The following is a 21,749-nucleotide window of genomic DNA, read 5'->3' on the forward strand; positions in this document are numbered from 1 at the left end:
CTGTCTCCATTACTTCATGGGTATCCAAAGGATTTTTTTTCTTCTTTCATTTAAAGTAACAGATAAATATAGGGGTGAAATGTGACCAGTGTAACCTAAAAAATACTCAATACAAAAGAAAAGTCCACTTTGTGTTGCAAATATGCTATCGTTTTGTCACAGCTTTCCTTCAGAATCTGGATGGGGATTCTAACTGGAAGATTAAAAAGTTTAACAGATTTCCCTAATATGTTGCATTACCTTTGAAAGGCCGGTTGGAGTATTAATGTAAACCATTGTGCTACAGATGGCTTACAGTCTCAGAGAAATAGCCAACACTTTGTAAGCTGTTCTTCTATACCCTACCAAAGTTTAGAGAAAACAGCTAGAAGGTCACAAACTGTCAAATCAAAGCTGTAATAACATCATGGAGCGCTGCAGTAATTATCGGACTGTACTTAACAATTGCCTGACTGCATAAACAGTGTTGATGAAAAGAAGGGACAGAGGTGATGGCCGCAGTTAGGTCAGATGATGCTTTTTCCAGCCTCAAATTAGTGAGTGAAGTAGGTGAGAGGGCACTATTACTAGCAGCCTGTCTGAGACCTGTTACACACAACTGTGGACAGGATTCCTCCACATTTTTTATTTAAGAATCCCATATTTCTCTAGATTTATCTTTCTAGATTTACATCCTTTATGTTTATTTTAGTATTTTAATGCTTATTTTACTAATGAATTATGGCAGATAAGTTTTAAAAACTAAACTAAAAACTAAAAGGAAGGAAGGAAGGGTGTGGTAGGATGAAGAAGTATAGAAAAAGCAATACAATTATGGAAAACCCAACACAGGGAGAAGGCAGCATATATGAGAGGGAAGGAAGGGATGAAGGCAAGAAATTAGGGAAAAACGTGGAGAAGGAAAGGAGGAGACAAGGGAGGAACAAAGGGAGGAAGGATTGGCACAAGGAAAGAAGAGTGCATAAAGGAAAGGAAGATAGGCAAAAAGTGAGGAAAGGGACCTAATGAATGAACAGACAAAATGGTAGAAGATAAAGAATTATACAAGAACGAGGAAGCAAAGATACAAGAAAGGATGCACAACAGAAAAGGGAGGAATGTAGTCAACAAGACTTTATAAAATGGGAGAACACAGAAAAGAGATGAAAGGTAGAGTGCAAAGAAAGAAAAGGATGAAGAAAGGAAGTGATTTTCTATATACTACCAAGTTTTAAGTGCCTATTCATTAATGATCCTGTAATTAATTACAGAGTAATAAACTTGGTCAGTTCACTATGTCCCCTTTATTCCTCTCAGCCCATAACTTTGCTTCATATGTCCTCATATAGTCACAGAGAAAACTCAAGTTGTAAGTTTTATCAATACTTCCTCTAATACTCTTCTCTGTTACAGTTTAGCATATCACCCACAGTCATTCATCAGTCTGCATTGTGTCATGGCTCTTAGGAAGAGTGTTTAAGATTTAATTCTACCATGACGTGCCAGATCTCTGCCACCATTCTAATGAATCATTTTCTTTCAGGGCCCCGCGGTCCACCCGGACTCCCAGGAGAGAGAGGGCTGCCAGGGCCACCTGGGCCTCCAGGCCCACCATCCCCAGTTAGCGCCCGCATCCCAGAACCAGACCACAGTAAGCAGCTACCCACATGTGTTACTGTTGGTGTGATGTTCATGGTCTGAAATTAGTTTTAGTGAAGATGAAATGGGATGCACACTTTTCATAAAGTTCCACTTCTTTCTTATCAGCCACAGAATATTTTCCCAAAAGTCTTTGATCTTTGTTGTTGTTTAGCCTTGATCATTGAGCTTAGATTAGGCTGATGAGGCCAGTAGGGCTTTAGATGGTGTTCTGGGTTCTTTTGTCACCTTCTGATGACTACACGTTTTTGTGTTACTTTAGTGTTTTTTTAGGCTAGTGACTCCAGGTAATGAGTGTTCCATGTCTTCTCCATTTGTCAATATCAGCTCTGACTGTAGTATAATGATGTCCCAAAGCCTTAGTAATGGCTTTGTAGTTATGTCCAGACTATTAGATTACAATGACTGTTTTTTGAATTTACTCAGCGTGTCTATTACCTGCAGAAGTAGAGGTACCTATAAGATTTAGGATGCATAAAGTGTCCTGAATGGTAATTATATCGGATCATTTTATTCTTATATATATAAATGTAAATCCTGCAAAGACATGAAACAAATACACGCCTTTGTGGTTCAAATGATTCATGGGGCATAATGAGGAGACCTAATTATCTTAAAGCTACAGTGTGTAATAATTACAGGGATATACAGTCAGAAATGTAATATATTATACATAACTATGTTATTTTATCATCATCTACGAGCTCAGCCTCTTAACCTTAATATTTGCGTTGCCTTAGAATTCGTTATTTATAATTACATAGGAGCGGGTCTCGCAGCCATGGAGGCAGACATCTTTGCGCTACGGCAGCGCAGAGCCAACAAACTAGTGATTGCGAGATCGCCAAAATGTCACAACGATGTAGAAAAAATAATGGGTATATTTATTATCTTAAGTATACATGAAATCTATACCCTACACAGACTAATGAAATACTCTCTGTAAAATTATCTATGTAAACAAACCTCATCACTTGAGAAGGTAGGTGATGCAGACCTCGTGGAAGACATTTTGTCCCGTAAAGCTCGTGTACTGTTGGGGGGGAGAAGCGGTGGGGGGGAGATGTTCATGTTGCTGCAGTTTGCAGTCTGACCGCTAGATGTCGCTAAAAGTTACACACTGTAGCTTTAAAGCAGCTAAAGCTGGTTAGAGACTGCACTGTATAATTAAATAAATTTGTTAAGTCCAAACAAACATTTGGAATAGAAAGTTTAGTCAAAGATTACTTAAGAGTCTGGTAGAGCAACAGAATTGAACATTATACTGACAGAAGATCAGCACATTCGTATAGACTGTGGTCATTGAGGATCCAAATGCTGAGAAAAGGGAGACAGTCTCATGTTTACTTTAATAAATGACATTTAGCATGTACAAGATTATTAACATGTAACGTAATGTCAGAGCCTTCGTGATTTAAACGTTCAAGGGAATGGGTAGAAGAATAAGCCTAAAATTAACTAAGATAGTAATTACCCAGTTACACCAATGGAATCCAAGGGGTAAAGCTGGATTTCAAAACAGCTGTAATATAATACAAAACAGTACAGTGCGGTGTGTACACAGTAGATATATCCTATTATCATTAAGTAATTATTAGTCTGATTTCAGGCATCTATTGATCAGCAGAATATGTTATATATGATTAACTCGCTAAATTAGACATGCAACAAGTTTATAAAGAAGTAAATGCATTTGGAAAGATTTTGGCAAAATGATTGCAACACAAAAGCGCAGCACTGTTTGTGGGGTTTCCTTTCACCCCCATACACATGCAAATATATCCTTCAGTTTTTAATGTTCAAACATCACTGTCCTCTTAGTTTTGTTGCACATTTTATACACATTTTATAGCACATTTTATAGACTCAAACAGGATGACAAATGGATTGATAACAGGAGAATTTCACAAAGCACAACTGAACCAAAGAGGCCGAAATACTGAGATGGAGAATTAAAGAATGGATAGCAGGTGAGACAGACTTCTAGATGGAAGAGGTTTAATGAAGAGCAAGATGCTGAAGAAAAAAACCTGAAACTGATCAAGGCAGTGACTTAGTTCAACTAGCGAAAATTAAATCTTGTTTAATTAATCAGATTAAGTATTTTCAATTGAATTGAATTGAAATTAAATGGAACACACCTAGACTCCAAAGTAAAACAGGACTAAAAAACTATGAACTAAAATAGTAAGCGCAACTAAAAACAAAACCAAATGCAAAAAAGGAAATCTAAAACATAAGGATTCAAAGTCATGCCTTTTTTATTATTTTATAATCATCTTTAGCAAATGAGGTGCAACAAAAGTTCTTTGCTCCCTCTAGAAACTTTCATTCTTTTTTTTCAAGATGAATCAAAACACATTTGCAAATTTTAATGCCAACAGAGCACCAGAACTCACAAAAGTCCATCCTTAGATTTTTCTCAGAAGGAGGATTGGTTGTGTTATTGTTAAATTACTTCTACAAGACATTTCTTCCTTCGCTTTTGACTTATCACCTTATCTCCTGTTTTATCAACAGAAGAAATAAACATTTGTTTTTTTACATTTTAGTGTTGAGGGGGAAAAAATGGTCAGTGTTCCTACATTTCAAAAATTCTTATTGTGTAACTTTTATATAAAAGTTGTAATGAAATTACAGTTAAACTTCATTACGAAGTGAGAATTTAAGATAATTATGTCAATAGAGGGTGGAAGCTTTTTTTGTGATTGGGTTCAGTTAATAAAATGTTATATCCAAGCAATATTAGTCTTGGCAAAAATGGATTTTTAAATAACCATGCAGGTTGATATAAGCCTGTCTGCTGCTACCTGCTCCCATCTGCCATTTGTCTACTACCAGCAGAGTAGATCAGAATCAAATAGTGGATTGGATGCACACTCAGTAAAAACCTGTCAAATTGATGCAGACTTCACATGCTGAGGCAAGAGCCTGTCAACAACCAATGTCACTGAACGGTTTCCAGATGTAGGTTCCTCGGAGAGCTAAGGGAGGGGAACAGGAGACGGATGGGCTCTTTCAAGGTCAACCCATGGGTTTTACAATTGGGTCTGGTGGTAAAACAAAGTATGCAGTACAAAGATTTGTAATCTCTGAGTTCCGCTGGGGAGAGCTGCGGGGGCGATGAAGTTGGCATGATGACTTCCAAAGTGTTGGCTATTTCTTTGACATCAAAGTAACTGAGGATCAGAGGCGGGGGTTGGTTTGCACCGAGCTTCCTTTGGAAAACACCCGCATTTAGCCACTGGATGGGCATCAGCAGTGAAGAGGGTGACTGTGAGAATACTTCAGTATTCATCAGTGTGGCTGCCTTAGTACTTCAAAAGAAATTGTCAACTCTGCTCCTAATTGCTTAGTGATGTCCACACGTTGGGCAGAGGGAGGATGTTTATGGCCATCAGCGTTCCTCCTCCTCATCATCACCATCTTCCTCTTCCTCTGTCATCTCAGTATCTCTGAGTTCTCAGGCCTGTGATTGGATCTGTGCTTCCTGTCAGAATAAAATGACCCAGCTGCCACACACTTCCTCATCACACACATGTTCACCACCCTTTTCCTCTTGTACTTTTGCTGTGGGTACATGTGGTTTGATTGATCTGAGTCCAAGAGGTTTCACATAAAATATATGGAGACATTTAAATATAGCAAGACTCAGCTTTATTGACCCTCCAACCTGGATCTAATGATGCTTAGGTACTTTTGATTAAAGTATAGTTTAGTGGGTTTGGAGCAGCTCTTGCTGACTTGTGCATGAAATTTCACATTTATCTGGAAGTTACTGCCCTCTGGAGGTCATCCTAAAGATACACTGGACTCACTGAAGCCTCCAAGTTTATATAAAGAGATAAGTTAATTTAAATGATTATAACTGACTTTTTGATCAATTACCAGGTGTCATTAGCTGCTTACCTTTGTGACTGGATATTTTGTTCAAATCCAAGTTGTGTCCACCATCAGTAAATGTTTATAAATTGGTTTATACATTAAGCAGAATTATTAGTCATTAACCACAAGAAAACTATTTTTGTCTGTCTATTCAAATTGTTAACACAACAGAAGTAGGCTCTGCTCTTAAAGACAATCGGCCTCTGCTGTACAAAATGATCACAGAAAACCACATTTCAAAAAAGGGGTTGCTTTATTGAACCTAATACTCCATATCTTATTATTATAATAATTATTATTTCTATTGAACTATGCAAACACTACAAGCTACTGGAAGAATTCAAATTATTTTTTGAGGTAGTCTTCGATAATATTCAGCTCAGCTATTGTGATGCACTAAGGGGATGCCCATCAGATAAGCAACAAAGCAGCAAATAAATCGTGCCCTCCTGTGTCCAGGAGAATGAGGGGAGAAAGAAATAATAATAATACATTTTTTTCTTTTATGAGTTTATTTTTTACAACATTTCTGTTGAAGCATAGAATGAATAATGAATAAAAAAATCTGAATAGATGTTTTTAATTCATTATAACTTTTGTCATTTCTATGACCATTGGGGGTTTTTATTTTGATAAACAAGGATACACAATTTCATCTATGTGTACATCAAAGTAAAAAAGTGTTAGAACCTAGTCAAATTTGACTAGAACAATAAATTACAACAATAAAATTTAACTATATTAATCTAGTCAAAGCCCTAAATCCAATTAAGGATCTGTGGCAAACCTGGTGTTTAAAGATGCTCTACATCTAATCTGACTGAGTTTGGTCTATATTTCAAAGATTATTTTCAAACATTTCAGTCTAAAGCTGAAAAGCTAGCGGAAACGGCCAATAACTGCAGCAGAAGACAGAAAAACAAATGTTCGTCACACACGTAAAAACTATGTATCCTCTCCGTCTGTGGATTTGTTTAAAGTGAATGGCTAAAAAGACAATAATTACTCTCTGTGACACATGTTTATCATCATGTAAAGTGTGACAGATTTTTATCTTCTTAGATTGTTTCTTCATTAGTCTGAAGTTCCACTTAAGTATCTGATTCATTAAATTTCTTTCAAACCCAGATCATGGAAAAGATCCCTTCTTCACCAACACTTTCCATGACTCAAGAGGTTTGCCTGTTCCAGGACCTGAGGGTCCTCCCGGGCCTGTCGGTAAGTGTTTATGTTTACAGGATGTTTATGCGGTTGTTGGAAAACCTCTGTGTGCAACTCAAACATCCTAATATTGAATGTACATTTTATTCGACTTTTTCTGTCAGGGTTTTTGAAGTTTGAAAAGGTTGTGTTCATGCCTCAAAGATTTACTTTAAATTAGGGGGAAACACAAACATCATGTCAGAATGGGCTTTGCCTTCTTCATTAGAGAGAAACAATGACTCCATGCTTCTAACACACAGGTCCCCCAGGTCCCAGAGGCCCAGGAGGCCCTCCTGGCCCATCAGGAAAGAATGTAAGCTGCCTTACATGCCATGTAACCATGCACTGGACTCACCAGGTGTTCTTAGCACTGTTGCTGTCAGTATGTTTGTCATTTTGGTTTGTTTTTTTCTGACTGACTGCAGGGGAGCCCTGGAACACCTGGGGCACCAGGCCCAGTCGGACCAAAAGGAGATCGAGGGGAAAGAGTAAGTACCTTGTAAACCTAAGTTGCGGATGTGTATTGTTCTTGCTCTTCATCTTTTACAAAATAAGGTTTGTCAGCCCATGTTTCTTATTTAAAGGACAGTCCTCAACATCCTACAATACAAATGTGCTCCAGTTGGCTAAATGACTCCAATTGTCATCGCTAGTATTTTTGACAGTTGGTAAAAGCTTTAAAATCAGGTTGCCTATGTCTCAATTTGAATACTAGGCTGAATATTAGATATAACCGCACAAATATTTTTTTGTAAACATGCAATATTTTATTAAACATTGTAAAACTGAGGCAAAATTGAGCAAAATAAAAGAATCTTGAAAGCGTTGTTGAAATACACTGTTGCTTTAGTTCAGCGCACTGACAGCATAATCATGATGCACTTTATAGATCCGAATCCGTGTGGCTAACTTCTCATCCCAAGTTTAAGGGGAAATCTGACTTGCTTATACAAATTTCGACTGTGTCCGACTTCCCTTAATGAAATTATGTAAGCAAGGCAGTCAGTTATTGTTTTTTACCCACAACCCTCTACGTGAGATAAGTTGCTAAGAAAACAATCTTTAACTGAAGTGTTAAAATGTAGACAAAAATAATAAAAAATTTGAGTTGCATGTCTCTCTGTTGAAGCACACCTAATTCAAATGATTGCATGACCTCCACAGCCATCAAGCGCTGCAGAGGACTGTTTATCATTATTTTACATCAGTCAGGTGTGTGGCAGCGAGGAAAAAATCTAAAACATGCAAGGAAGCGACACTTGAGGACCAGGATTGAGAACCACCGGTTTAGATGAAATACATTTTTACTTGAACTCTAAAATTTCTAAAAGGCTGACAAAATGTTCAAATCCAGCATGTTTCTTTGCAGAGAGGGGTTCAAAGTCTGAGTCAAAAGTAGAGACTTTTCTGTGCTCCACTTAACCCTTGTTATCTGCTTGAAATCTCTCCTGCTTTCTGGCCTTAATGAAGTGCAGATATGACTCATTTAATAGAAAATAAAGTTTCCAACATTTCCTTCGACTTGTTCTAACATTTTTAAACTGCTCTCTTACTGAAAAAATAGCCAATTACTCAATAAGCTGACTTCCACACCAAAGAGTGCAATTAATCTGACCTAATACATCAGCAGCCATTCGTGGCCCTTCCCAGTCAAACGCCAGCCAAATGGCAGCCCACTTCCCTGCAACTCCCAGCTAAATCCCCTCCAACTTTCAGCCACTGCAGTGATCTCCTCTTGCTTATTTTTGTACTCCACCCTTTCACTGAATTACAGGATTTTACCAGGAGGATCTTGGGACAGGATTTTACCAAGACCTCTTTAGATCTTAATGTCCACAAATTATGACAGAAAGATTATTTTAGTGCAAAGATTGATGTTTAAAAAGCAAGCCAGCCAAGGAATCATCAAGGAAAGTGAGGAAATTTTGAATGGCTACTACTGTTGATGGTGAATGCAGTATGGTAGGGCTTACTTATGGTTTTTGAGCCTCTGACTTTCCTGTCAAATTTGGCCAATTTTGGTAAACAGACATTTTTTTTGTTTATTTCTGAATATGTTTCACATGAAGCAACACATTTCTCAGTCCTAATAGGCTATGTTTGTATACCAAATCTGCGGTCACACTATGTGAAGCCACAACACTCTTCACTTGTTTGGGACTGTCTGCAGTTGTTATGCAAAGAAAACTCTGACTATGAAGATCAAGAAGTGTATAAAGGGAACGAACCCCAGATGATTTAAGGGGGGGTTGTTTGCTTTTATCAATTATTTACAGTGATCCCTCAGTTGCCATACTAAAATCTAATGAAAGGGGATCTCCATTGCTTTTAATCCATAAAGAGTATGAAAGCTTTGTGGATTATTCCCAGCAGAGTTGGTGAATCCTCTCATTTCTAACCAAATGTTTTTGCTCTCTTAAAAAGCATAACTTTTTAAATGTTTACAATTCAAGAATTTGCTCAAAAATTAAGTGTATAATGAGACGGAAGTTGACTCTGACTCTTTGGGTGTTTTCATATTAAACTAATGGTGTAATGAGCATTTTACAGAATGGAGCATACATTGCACTAGTGATTTTCATGTCTTTTTAAAAAAAAATTGAAGTTTTTTTTTATTTTTATTTAACACTAAAAATGAATACAATTCCAGATTTTAAATAAAGATTTTAATGGTGCATAAGTGTACTTTTTTACAGTGCTTCTTCTGTAATAAAACATGCAAGGAAGAGACAAAATATTATTACTATGAAGAGTTCTCTTTATGCTTTGCCAAGTGCTTCTGCTGTCCCCTGATAGAAGGTGGTGAGTCTTTGCTCACATAAAAAACCTCCACTGTTACTTAGCTTTATGATTTCTTTCATGTTAAAAAGTAATATTATGTTGCTACATACAGTTGAAACCTTTTATAAAAACATTGTATAAAATGACACAAAACCTTGTTTTGTCTCCCAGTAAATAAAACAAAATGTTTATTTAGTTTGGGTCATTTTTTTCAGGGAAGTTGCTAAATTCCTGAAAGAACTAAAAGAAGACATTTATAAGACTCTCCTTTATTTCTTTCCTTTCAGAAGCATGCATATAGTAACATCTATGCTTCTAAACAATGCATAAAACCCTGAAGGATCTCATGGAAATTTAAATATTTAAGTAGAGTAAAATTTGTTAAAGTATATCAATTTTGATAAGTCCGGTTCACCTTTTGTTACAACTGAAACCTGCATTTAGACCAGCAGCTGTTAAATAAATCAACACGAGATCAACATGATTTGATGTGGAGATATCAACACCTGAAAAAAGCAAAACACCTTGTGTAAGATATAGATTATTCACATAATAAGTTAATTTTAAATAACGTATGATAGAACTGCCTCTTATTTATTTCAAGTTATTCTAATTACTGTTTAATCGATTTAAGATCTGCAATTCTAATATGTTTAAACTTAGTTATCTCATTTCTAGTAACTTTCCTTTCATTTCTTAGGGTCCTTCCGGTTATCCAGGAGAAAGAGGCTTCAGAGGAGAGCCGGTAAGTCACCTCTACTCTGCTTTTGAAGAATGTTTGAGAGGGAAACATAAACTCATCTCATGTTTGGTTATGTTGTGATAAACTACACTAAACAGCAGCACTAAAAACATCACAACCCTGCATGGGAATGGTTTTATTTTCTTCAGCTCTAAAATGCTCAATAGATTTATGTTTTAAAGCAACGCTTTGTTGGCATCTCTTCACAGGGAGCGCCAGGGCCAAAAGGAGAGCCAGGGGAGAAGGGCTTGCCGGTAAGGCCGTAGTTAATAGCAGCTCATTAAGGTAACACAAATCAACAATGATTTAGATTTTTTCTCTTTTCAAGTGTCAAAATGTTCTACAGTATATGCTTAACTCTAAATTTACTTTGACGTCTGCTTTTTTTTTTTTTTTGCAAGAAAAATCTACCTGTAAGATATTTTAATTCAGCCATCTCATTTTTAATCTCTTAAGTATAAAAACCAACATCTCAGGTTCTGGTTATGAACTTTAATCTGTTATTTTGACGTATTTGTTTAGTTGCACATCTCTCTGTCAGGTTCATACATTCATACCTATTGATACATACCTGTTTGATATTGTTTGTGAATTAGAATGTACCCCTCTATGTAGTGCTGGGCAATATGGAAAAAATCATATATCATGATATGGACTATTTTATATCACAATAATGATATATATCGCAATATGCTCCAATTGAGTACATTTTCAGCAAATCTCTGAAAAATATGACAAAATAATATAATTGCTTACTTTTTCAACTTTATTTTGAAGTGACATTTATAGAACTGTCACAAATTAGAAAAATAAATTGTAGTGCAACAATATATATGCATAAGATGAGGTAGAAGTATGGCTACAGTATCCTTCACATTTTTTCAAATCCTACGGGTATTAAATTAAATTACTGTGGTTCTTCTTTAGGTATTAGAAGAGGTTTGTCGTGTTGCCATCGGGTAAGGGAACAGTCTTATAGCATAGTTTGCAAATGTTGTCTGCTCCTTGTTGGACTTGTTAAATCCAAAATGTAACCAAATCACAGATGTGCCCCCTCTTTTTGGTAAAATTTCTTTATCTTGGGTTGCCTGCGTAGCTGTCTCTGTTTGTTGCGACCACAGGTTTAATACTTCAGCCTCCTGCGTCTCCAACTCTCATGAGTTAAGTAACGTAAAGCATGTCGCAAACCCGCGTGTGAGTCAAAAACCCGTAAAGAAGCGTCATGTTGCAAAAACCACAGGACGCCGCTTCTTTGTGGATTAAAAAAAATAAAATCTTGTTTATCACTTATAAGCTGTGTGTAGGCTACGTGGCTACACTAATACGATTGTCGTAGTCTACCATGGGAAATATTTGCATGAATACGAGATACAATTGTGTTAGAAACGATAGAAACGATAGAATAGAATTAGCACGATAGACACTTTTCTATCGTCCGTACGATATGTATCGTCTTATCGCCCAGCCCTACCTCTATGTGTCTGTGTCTGATCTGTCTGATTTTTTTGTTTGTTTTTTTCGTAAGTGTGCATTTGTTGGTCCTTGGGGTTTGCTCTGGACTGCTGTCCCCTGTTACAAAACTGTCATCTTGACCCTAAAGCTGTCTGACTCCCACTGCAAGCAAATTTCCCCATGACTACCATTCACAGTCACCTTTTCAGCTTTTAACTTTGGCATATGCATATAAATACCCATACCAGCACAAGAACAACATGTCTTAACTGGTGCAAAAGAAGTTATTTTGCTTTGTTCAAAGTGTGCGATATTAATTTTCACCAATTTGTTTGGTTTTCTATACAGGAATCTGACTAATATACCTGAGATGTATATGCACCTGAGATGTATATGCCAAATCGCTCCAATATGTTCATGGGTTTTTAAGGTGTTTTGATCTGATATGAGTGGAGTGGATACAGCTATCCCTTTTCTTCATCTGTTGCATGACAAACACAATGCTGCATTAACACTTTCTTCTTTATTAAATTAATTTTAATATATTCAGTGTGTGAACTAATACTGTGCAATTTAAAGGAAAATGGTAAAGATGGTCTTTTTATTTAGAGAAGGATTTAATGTCCACGGCAAACTTAAATGGCGATACGCTCATCTGCCGGCTGCACTGATTTTAGCTCAAAAAAACAATTTTTTGCAGCCATGTTTTTTTGCACCTGCCTGCTAATTTTGTTTGAGGATTACAATTACTTCCATTACCTTGCAGTGCTATTGTAAAGTCTGGATAAAAGTGTATTTATTTGTAATTGTAGTTTTTGTGAGGAAGAAGATGGTTGCTTCAGCTATTTGCTAAAAGCTAAATAATTAATTTTAAATGAATTTTTTCCTGTTTTTTGAAAGACATGATTTCAAGATACTGCTGTGCATTCCTTTCAAACGTCTATGTGATTGCTCAAAATTATTTGAAAAGTGAAAGGAAAAAAGACAATTGTTTGAACCTTTTACAAATCAAAATCTGGTGTGTATTTTTACAGCATTTTTGGAGGATAATCTTTTAACTTTTGCTGAAGATTAGCTCATCACCTTAACTTTAAAACTGATGGAGAAGGAGCGTCTTAGTCGGAGTAATCAACAGGGTCACATTAATTGCATAAATTTATGGCATAGGTGTGAAAATCTTTTGACTAAACTAGTAGCTGGGCTCTCCACAAATCTGGATTTTGTCTCATTTGCCAAAAGCCATGACACAGCAAACATGTTAAAGAAAGTAAACATATAGGTGTGAAAGTACTAAATAATAGCCTTGACCTTGCATTTCAAAGGGGATCTCTAGTCATTGCAGTAGATAATAGAAATTCTCCAATAATATTTTTTTGGGGGGATTATAATGCTGGAATATTTCCTGCAGTCTATAATGCAAGGAATCCCTGCTGTTAAAGTAACTTTTTCTTTTTCCTTTAAACATAATGCCATTGAGTTGCCATTCATTAGCAGTTCTTTTCTCCTAAACAAGTCATTCACACTTTTTTGAAAACTTCCAGCCATGTTTCTTTGCTTGTTTCTTTGGGGAATGTGATGCATGCCAGCTGTCTGTCTATCTTACATCTCCTGTTGCCGTACTTTTGTTACTTTTTAAGGTAAAGGCCCCCTGAGGTTGCTGCCTTATACCTCAACAAAAGACAAATCAGATGTAAGAGTAGAAATCTACTTAGGACCTCTTTCAAATGACAGAAAGTTGGTAACTTCTGTGTGTTTTATGCACTAAGACTGAACTCTGTGGAACTGAAAAAACATATAAGAGAATGCGGGTGCTGCTGCAATCTCTATAACCTGAGAGTGTGATTCAGCTGTGTTATGCTGCCACGTGATGCTGGTCTGTCATGTGCATGCTGATGTTTGCCTGCCCAGCATGGCGGAGAATGATAATATGCAGCATGTTAGTAAAGAAAATATAAAGATACATTTAGGGAATGGATATTCATGCTGGACAGAGATGTGGACTGTTATAACCTTCTAACAGCTAAACTGTATTGGAAACCTGACTTGCATCTTGGCCAACTGTCCTTCAGCTTCTGCTTTTTACCTTGACGGCTGTATCTATCTTCACAGGGGGACGGCATACATCAGATCAGAGAGGCCCTGAAGATCTTAGCCGAGAGGGTTTTAATCCTTGAGACTATGATCGGTATTCATGGTGAGTAGGAGGCCTGAGGAAGGGTCAGCTTTAGGCAGGGGTCACAGCTGTGGGTGGTACTCCCATACTCCCACCATACCAAACTGCTGGGACAGAGGGCAGGAACAGTCACAGGCAGCCCCAGGACTTGGACAGTGTTTTCTGCAGCCTCATAAAGTCCCCCTGTCACTGCTCTCTGATAGGACATTAGCTTGCAGATGTTCCAAGACTTGCAGGCAGACCTTGAGCTTCTAGCTCGCAGGGTGACACTGTTGGAGGCTATCATCTGGCCAGGTAATACCAAAACACCCACAGTCCTGCTGACCCATTTCTCCACTAGATAAGTAAGAAAAAAAATTATTTATCATCACCGACTGTTTCCAAAACTTGGAATGTTGTTATATAGTCAGAAAAGTTGAGAGGTTGTTTTCCATAAATGTGTTTTGTTTATAGCTTTGATGAATTTAGATGTTAAAATCATTTTCCAAACCTCTTTTTTTATTTTTTTTTATAGATCCAATCCTTAATTGTTTCTATTTTGGCTTTGTTCAACGTCACTATTTTAACACAATATGCATCACCTGGCAAAGTATTCATAGTCCTTGAATTTCTACATTTTTTTCATGTTGCCACCATAAACTTTAATTAATTTTGTTGGGATTTTAGCAGTTATACCAACATCGAAAAGCAAATAGTTGTAAGATAAAAAGAAAGTAATAAATTATTTGGAAAGGTTTGTCCAAAAATAATGGCTTGCATCTATAAATAGACTCCATGAAGCCAACCTAAAAGTAGAACTACTTTTGAGGTATGTTTTACCAAGTAGAGCTCTTTGAATTTTTGTAGCCACAGATTCTCCATTTTTATTATGGTCCTTATTAATAATTCTGAGACCTTCACCAGACAACTCCATTTATTTTACTGTTGACCGTATGAAATCCCAGCAAAAGATTGTTAAGGTTTGAGGTTAAAATATGAAAAAGTTTTAAGGGATATGAATATTTTTGCTGCCAGATTAGGACTGAGAAGCATATGAATATGACATTTACACAAGTGACTGCGGCCCCAACAGTGGGTTGAATTAATTTTGAGTATTAAACTCATAACTTTTTATTTTTATTTCTTTCTGGCTGTTAAAGCTTGTAGTAATGCTTGATTATTTAGAGAAAATGAGTTGTTTTTCACTGCTTTGTTTGTGATTTCCAGAAACACGACAGTTTAAAGGCTATTGTGTTCTTTTCATTTTTTTTTTTTTTGATATTCTTTATTCTTTTCAAAAAAGATACAATAAATCCAGCAAAACTACTATTTTGACACAATTCTGCTATTCATTTATAAGTATGTTGTAAAGAATGGTATTTAAGGACAGTGAGCCTGAATGTTGCTCCTGCACAGAATAGCATAAAGTTTTAAATTTTAATTGTTAATGCAGAGAAAAGAACAACCTCAGAAAAGGACGTTAATCTGTAGATAAGTCTTTGTTTGCATATTTTTTAAAAAAGGATACCATTTCAACCCAATGGGAATGACTGTAAAATCCAAAAGCTTTGCATTTGGTCTTAAGACTAGAGGTTAGATAATATATATTTATATATATATATATATATCATACTTTTTATTAATAAGGTCCTTCACAATACAAAACAAAGCACAAGATCAATAATATATTTAGAAGTAGATGTGGAAATCTCCTTAAAGACTGTCAACATAAAAATATCTTTAATTGCTTTCTGAAGTTCATGCAGTGCATGGACAGTGGGAAAGAAAAGACAGAGTCTCTGGTCCATTGCCTGAAAACGCTACGGTTTGATGATCTGAAAGTCCTAGAGAAACAGTAGGACTCCATTTATATCTGAATTAAACAGTTGGCCATGATGTGCCCTAAAAGTTCAGACCAAAATTTTAAATGTCTGCTATAATGTACCGGGAGTCAGTGCATTAACATGTTCTCTACTGTTGATCTACATTAAAGGTCTTGTTCTGTACACTCTGAAGGCTATCTAAAGCTGATTTGCAAAGGCAAATAAAAGGAAAATTACATTAGTCTAAATGAGCGAGAGACAAAGGTTCATTTTAAGACACTTTGACAATCTCTACTTTCAAATATTCAATTTATAGAATGCTATTCAGGGGAAAGAGAGCTGTCAAAACTGGCACCTAAATATTTTATATTGATTTTCTGAAAAACATGCTGCCTGAAAACAGAAATGTTATCAGGTATGTGGCAACAGTAGAAATGAACAACTCAGTTTAAAATGGAAGAAAACATTTTTTTTTCAAGTTTTATTATTACGGGCACCTAACTGCTGCAACCTGCTGTGGTTTTTAAAATGACTTAGCAGACACACAAAAGAATAGAGGCAGCTGTTCAGTAGTATGTTCTATTTTATAAAAAGGAGGGGAAAATGCACTTTTAATTATCTACTTTTTTTGTTTTTTTTGTTTCTTGCCATAAACAGATAAATTCTGGGACCAGTCATACAATCTTTCGGATTAAAAAAGGGTAAATTTATTGGGGGCAATAGTGGATAAAATATATCCTCTAAAAGAGCAGATGAAGTGATTGGATCCAGTAATTCTTAATTATTTTGCTGTGCCAAACAGGAAAACTCAGTGAGAGAAAGTAATGTTAGAGGCAGCCATTTTTGTAAATAATAAATTAATTAAATATAGAAAGAGAAAGTGTAACTACGCTATAATTAAAAGCTTACATATAGTTTAAATACAAAAATATGATATAAAAATATAAACAAAAATCATGTTACAATTAATTCTGTATCAATGTCGGGCAACAGCCAAACTAAACAGAAAAGTCTTAAGTTTGCTTTTCTTAAATAAAAATAAACTAAAAAGGCCAAAAGTCCTCAGGTGTTGATGGAGAGGGAGGCCTCTTTTCCAACTGTTGTCTTTCTTCAACAGAACCTGATCTAGGGTCTGGGGACGAACCGTTCGGCACATCTTCTCCTAGTTTCTACAGAGATAAGCGAGCAGGTGCACATCCACATCGACTTGCTTCTCCTCTGTTTCCTGACACCAACGCCCGAGGGAAGTAGCTCCCCTATCCTTCACACCAACCCTGAGGATCACAGACTGGGCCTTCCCCTCCAACAGGTCTATCACCAGTATTCAGCTCATACAGACCTTATCCAGTGGCCAGTCTGGGCTTTTATCACATGGATAAAAACGGAGGACACCTCAGGGAAACTCAACTGAAGCTTCATGACACCCTGCTACATCAGCAACCTGAGAACTGATTTGATTTCCCTCTCATACTGAATCTTGTGTGTTTCATTCTTTTTTTTAGCTACAGTATAGAGCTAAAGACAATGCGTCGGTAACAATGCTTAATCAGTTACATCTTCATTCTAGGTCATCATGGTAGGGAGACAAACTGTTCCAGACAACAGGGGTCAATTTGAAGAAATGAAAAGCGGAAATAATTCTTCTGCTTTCATAATATGTTTGCAAACTGAAGGGGGTTAATTATTTAAGAACTATGACTTGTACAGTCTTCATTACAGAATTATAAACCTCCCTTCTCCTCTAGTAGTCGTTTTCTAAACTTTCATCTTATTGTTTAACTCAGTGTTATGTAGTGCACTAAACAGATGAAGTCATCTCTATTCAATGTGTTTTTAATTAGTGATTTGTAGTTTCTTGCTTTTTTTTTTGTCCCCTGAAATGTTTCGTGACTGATTTGACATAAAATCTGCACAAACATTGGCGTCTGTGTTACATGGTGCTGCAGTCTGAAACTAAACGTGCTGAAATGAAAACACGTTTTGCAGATCCAGTTATTCAAACTTGAACACTGTTGTGTTGTATAACTGCTAAAACTGCTCTGATGAAAAAAAAAATTAAATACATTTTTTTTTTCATCTTAAAGTTATTGTGAAACTATTTAAAAATGTAGTTTATGTTGTTAGCTTTTGTGTAACCATTTTGTATTTTGATTTTTTTTTTCTTCTGTCTTTGCAAATGTGTTACTGTGTTAAGGTAATCCTGCTAAGATGCTAAGTGTAATAAATGTTTTTTTTTTTTATTATTACTATTTTAACATGTGACCTGTTTGAATTCATGGCACAAACGTTATAATTAAACTTGTTTTTAACCCCTTCCAACACACACACACACACACACACACACCCCACACACACATTTATATTGTCTCTGCTGATATGGAACAACAAAGCATACAATTCTGGAACATCTCCGCTTTTTTCCAGTGTTTTAGGCTATTTTTTTATTATAAGTTCTTCATGCAGCTCAGAAAAGCCCAAGCATGGCGTATGTCCAGTTTAAATCAAAAGTGAAAAATCCGTAACAGAGCGATTCCTAAAAAAGAGAAGCTTGTTTAGATGCTCTGCTGTGGTGGATGGCTCTTTCCCTTAGATACCACCACTGCTTGTTCTCCAATACTATCCTCAATAAGTAGAGAAATGGCGCCATCTAGCTCCTTGGTTGCTGCTAATGCAACCACAGCTTTCTCTGTGGGAAATCCCATCTTCTCCAGCTGCTGTAGCCTGAGAGGAAACAGAAACAGGTGACTGCATGTTAAGGGCTACTAAAAATGCAAACTTTACTATTTTAAAAGTATTAAGTTAACATCTTTCTTTTTAGTTTACTAAATACACATAGCACACATTTCACTAACCGCAGTGAAGACACTGATGACTTTTGGACCTCTACTTTAGCGTCAGGCCCTTCTTCAGGAGCGTCCTGTAAGGAGGCCAGTATCCCTGCTCGTAGCATCTGTTCCTCCAGCACTTCTGTCTCAGACACAGCAGCAGACCGCGCCTCCATCACCCAGGCAGGTGATGGCTCCATCCATGGGTGGGGGCTGTGAACTGTGGGACCCCTCACAGGTGGAGGAGCTGCATGATTTTCAGCCATGAACTGGGGAAGGTATCTAAGCGCAAAAAACAATTGTTGACAAATAGTTACATTTAGTTTTGGGTGACTTTTACATATTTTCAAATGTACTCACATGGCCAGTCTCTATATATTCTAATGAGATCTTTAATAAACCATCATTAAATACAGTTTAGAAGTAAAGTAGCAGGAAATTATATTTTCTTTTGTTTTTCATTTGAAGTTACTGAAAGGTTTACTGCAACGAGTTGGATGAAACAGTATTTCAAGCTTTGAATATCTCAGAGCAGTTAAATCCGTCATTAGATAGTGGAAACAGCAGTCCGTAACTGCTGACCTACAAGTGCATAGCTGGCAAAATAAACAGATTGTATGGATAAGTAGTGCATTAATCAGAGGAGCAATGAAGAGGTCCGTCGTAACTCTGAAAGAGCTGCAGAGATGCACCATGTGGTCTTAAAGAAAGTGGACATAAAATTAGGTGGTTGTAAGAAAGCCAAAAGAAGTTTCATTTGCAGGTTGATAAAAGCTATTTAGAAGACATGGTAAAAATACAGAAAATGAACTTTGCACAGATTCCTGAGTCAACCATCCCTAGTTTGAAACAATATAGTGGCAGCAATTTGCCACCAGAAGAACACTCTTAAACACTCAGCAAGAGCTAAACATTAAGGCATGTAGTTTAGAAAAATTATGTTCACAGAAATGATCCATCAAGTCTGGCTGAGATTGTTGAAAAAGAAAATAAGCAAATATTTAAATCTCTGTAATACGTTGAAAAGAGAATTAGATAGGCACCATTTTCTTTTTACTTCAGTTATGCACTAGTTTATATTAGTCTACCACATAAAATCCCACTACAATAAACCAGCTTGTGCATGTACTGAAATAAAATCTAAGAGTGATCGAAGATACATTTAGAGTGATGGTCGGACAGTTAATGTAATTGATTTACAATACCTCTGGGAGGTTGCAAACGTTGGCAGTCTGAACCGGGTTGAAGTAGGAACGTACATCCAACTAGGAATGAAATAAAAAATACTGATCTCTTCCAGTTCCTGTAAGGCCCCAATAAAGGGCTGCTGATCTGAAGGTTACATTTAAGGAGATGAGATAACATGACAGAGAAACGGTCACCAAAGTTTCAATAAATGCATTCAAGTGGCATTTTCAGCTTAAACAAAAGACAAAACCACTGGACACAGAAAGATTAAAGGGTATGTTTTAGGCTCAGGGTCTTCAAATTATCCCCAAAATACAACCTGTATACCAAAAGAGCTAGAACCCACCCCCAAAGATATCAAAAAATAGAAGCCAAACATACAGAAAAAAAAAAAAATCAACTAATATAATGTTTTCAATATTGGCCAAAATAAAGAATGGTTACAACCAAGAATTTAGAAAACCCCCAAAAAGTTTATTTTAGATGCTTAATTAGATTATATTTGTACCAAAGAAACAATAATTAAAACAACCGTTTTAATGGCAACCGTTCATCCTGTGTTATGGGATAATAAAACTAGATCAAAGGAATAAAATATTTTATAGATTACAAGTGATATTATAAAATGTATCACAGTGTGTCATGAAATCTAAAAAAAATACAAGGTGACTTTTATAAAAAATTGCTCCATATGAAGTTAAAATTGTGTTGCATGAATCTGTCAAGATGCAGTGTTATTCTGACAGATCATATATGCAGGAAAGGATACAGTTGTGTCCAATGCATATAGCACAGAGGTGAAGCAAGGCCGGTGTTCCTGGCAGCAGCAGCAAACCACCCAGCAGAAAAAGCCATGGCAGGAGCCAGACTGGTAAACACCTCAGCAGCCTCCTTTTTGTGGCTTGTCGACACTGAGCTGTAAACAGAGCGAGCTGGATGGCAGAGTAGCCACAGATCCGACTCGCCTCACCTCCTCCCACAAACAGCATCAAAGTGTAAATAAATGACAGCAAAGCCATTGTGAGGATGGAGAGGAGAAGGAAGGCCACTGATCCCCAGCGCCGCTCCTGACATGATCCCAGCAGCAGCAGAAGAACAAGGCTGATCAGCAAGGAGGGCTGATCATCGTGACTAAGAGCATATAGGAACACATCTGAGGAAGGGAAAAAAAACAGTTTACATCACATGATTAGTTCCTATCTTTTTAAGGCAGATTTCTGAAATAGAATTGAATCTAAAAGCATAAATACCTCTGAACCTTGGGAAGTATCCTCCTGGACCGACGCTCAGACTTGCCTGGATGCCCCCAACATAGATCAACACCATCAGCGTGATCAGAGTGAATGTTACAAGGCAAAATCCAGAGTGATCTGGCCCAAACAAGGACCTTAATGACAGGAAACGTCGTTGCATCATTTCACCTCAGCTGCAGCTTCTCCATTTAACTCCATGATAAACCAACATTTGATGACGCTCATCAAAGGAGATGCATATCTGATAAAAGGCTAAGATGTGTATGACCATATTTTTTTTACCATACATTAGAATGCCGATATCTAAAGTAATTGTATCTACATTATAATCACACATATGGATGATTCTATCAACAAAAGGAAAAAGCTAGCTATGACTGGGATTTCTTCGATTTATAATCAATATGGGAAATCATTAATTAGAGCCTATTAATGAAACATTATTAAATAAAAAATGTGACATGAGTAGAAAATAAGACAAATATGCAAACTGTTAGTATGTAAATGTAAAGAAATTCTGGTGCACATAAACTTCCGTAAACACGTTCTTTTTCTTCTTCGCTGTATTGACGATTCTTCTTCTTCTTCTTCTTCTTTCCTATTGTGGCTGATCGCAAGCATACCGCCACCTACTGTACATGAATGTTTAACAACATTACTTTACATCTATCAAATTCTGTTTTTTTTGTTTGTATTCTGAAGATAAATAAATAATGCTTTCCTTAATCTGTAAATATCATTTATATTTTCTTCATTTCCCAATATTGCTTTGAGATTCTCAGTGTGTCCTTCCAACTATTCTTCTCA

General features: G+C 36.6%; 2 protein-coding genes across 4 annotated transcripts in view; one reads left to right on the top strand and one right to left on the bottom strand.

The window, feature by feature from the left end:
* emid1 (EMI domain containing 1) overlaps positions 1-17,752 on the top strand; it is an 81,926-nt gene extending 64,174 nt beyond the window's left edge. The window contains exons 9-16 of one of the 3 annotated variants that reach the window (XR_005281677.1): positions 1,523-1,630; positions 6,652-6,741; positions 6,987-7,039; positions 7,152-7,214; positions 10,208-10,252; positions 10,459-10,503; positions 13,811-14,168; positions 16,794-16,852. Coding sequence is in view for 2 of the 3 variants with exons in the window: in XM_038295468.1 (XP_038151396.1) it covers positions 1,523-1,630; positions 6,652-6,741; positions 6,987-7,039; positions 7,152-7,214; positions 10,208-10,252; positions 10,459-10,503; positions 14,078-14,168; positions 16,794-16,927 (629 nt within the window). In the remaining variant the exon portion in view is untranslated. Of the gene's footprint in view, positions 1-1,522; positions 1,631-6,651; positions 6,742-6,986; positions 7,040-7,151; positions 7,215-10,207; positions 10,253-10,458; positions 10,504-13,810; positions 14,169-16,793 lie in introns of all 3 variants that reach the window. The other 2 variants (XM_038295469.1, XM_038295468.1) reach the window with 2 other exon arrangements.
* Positions 17,753-18,143: 391 nt separating this feature from the next.
* Positions 18,144-21,518, bottom strand: rhbdd3 (rhomboid domain containing 3). The gene is made up of 5 exons (XM_038295471.1): positions 20,940-21,518; positions 20,459-20,842; positions 19,707-19,833; positions 18,529-18,783; positions 18,144-18,397 (listed from the first exon to the last, which is right to left on the bottom strand). Exons 1-5 carry the CDS (start codon positions 21,103-21,105, stop codon positions 18,229-18,231), a joined length of 1,101 nt encoding a protein of 366 aa, XP_038151399.1. The 5' UTR covers positions 21,106-21,518; the 3' UTR covers positions 18,144-18,228.
* Positions 21,519-21,749: the final 231 nt, after the last annotated feature.

The sequence above is a fragment of the Cyprinodon tularosa genome, unplaced genomic scaffold (assembly GCF_016077235.1).
Source record: "Cyprinodon tularosa strain WSP-4 unplaced genomic scaffold, ASM1607723v1 ctg356, whole genome shotgun sequence".
NCBI classification, from domain to species: Eukaryota; Metazoa; Chordata; class Actinopteri; order Cyprinodontiformes; family Cyprinodontidae; genus Cyprinodon; species Cyprinodon tularosa.

Excerpts from the sequence above, each read along its gene's own strand:
- rhbdd3 (XM_038295471.1), bottom strand. The coding sequence starts at position 21,105 with ATGATGCAACGACGTTTCCTGTCATTAAGGTCCTTGTTTGGGCCAGAT. Across the intron at positions 18,784-19,706 it reads ACGTTTGCAACCTCCCAGAG|ATACCTTCCCCAGTTCATGG; the intron begins GTATTGTAAATC and ends TTTTGCGCTTAG. Across the intron at positions 18,398-18,528 it reads TCATCAGTGTCTTCACTGCG|GCTACAGCAGCTGGAGAAGA; the intron begins GTTAGTGAAATG and ends GTTTCCTCTCAG.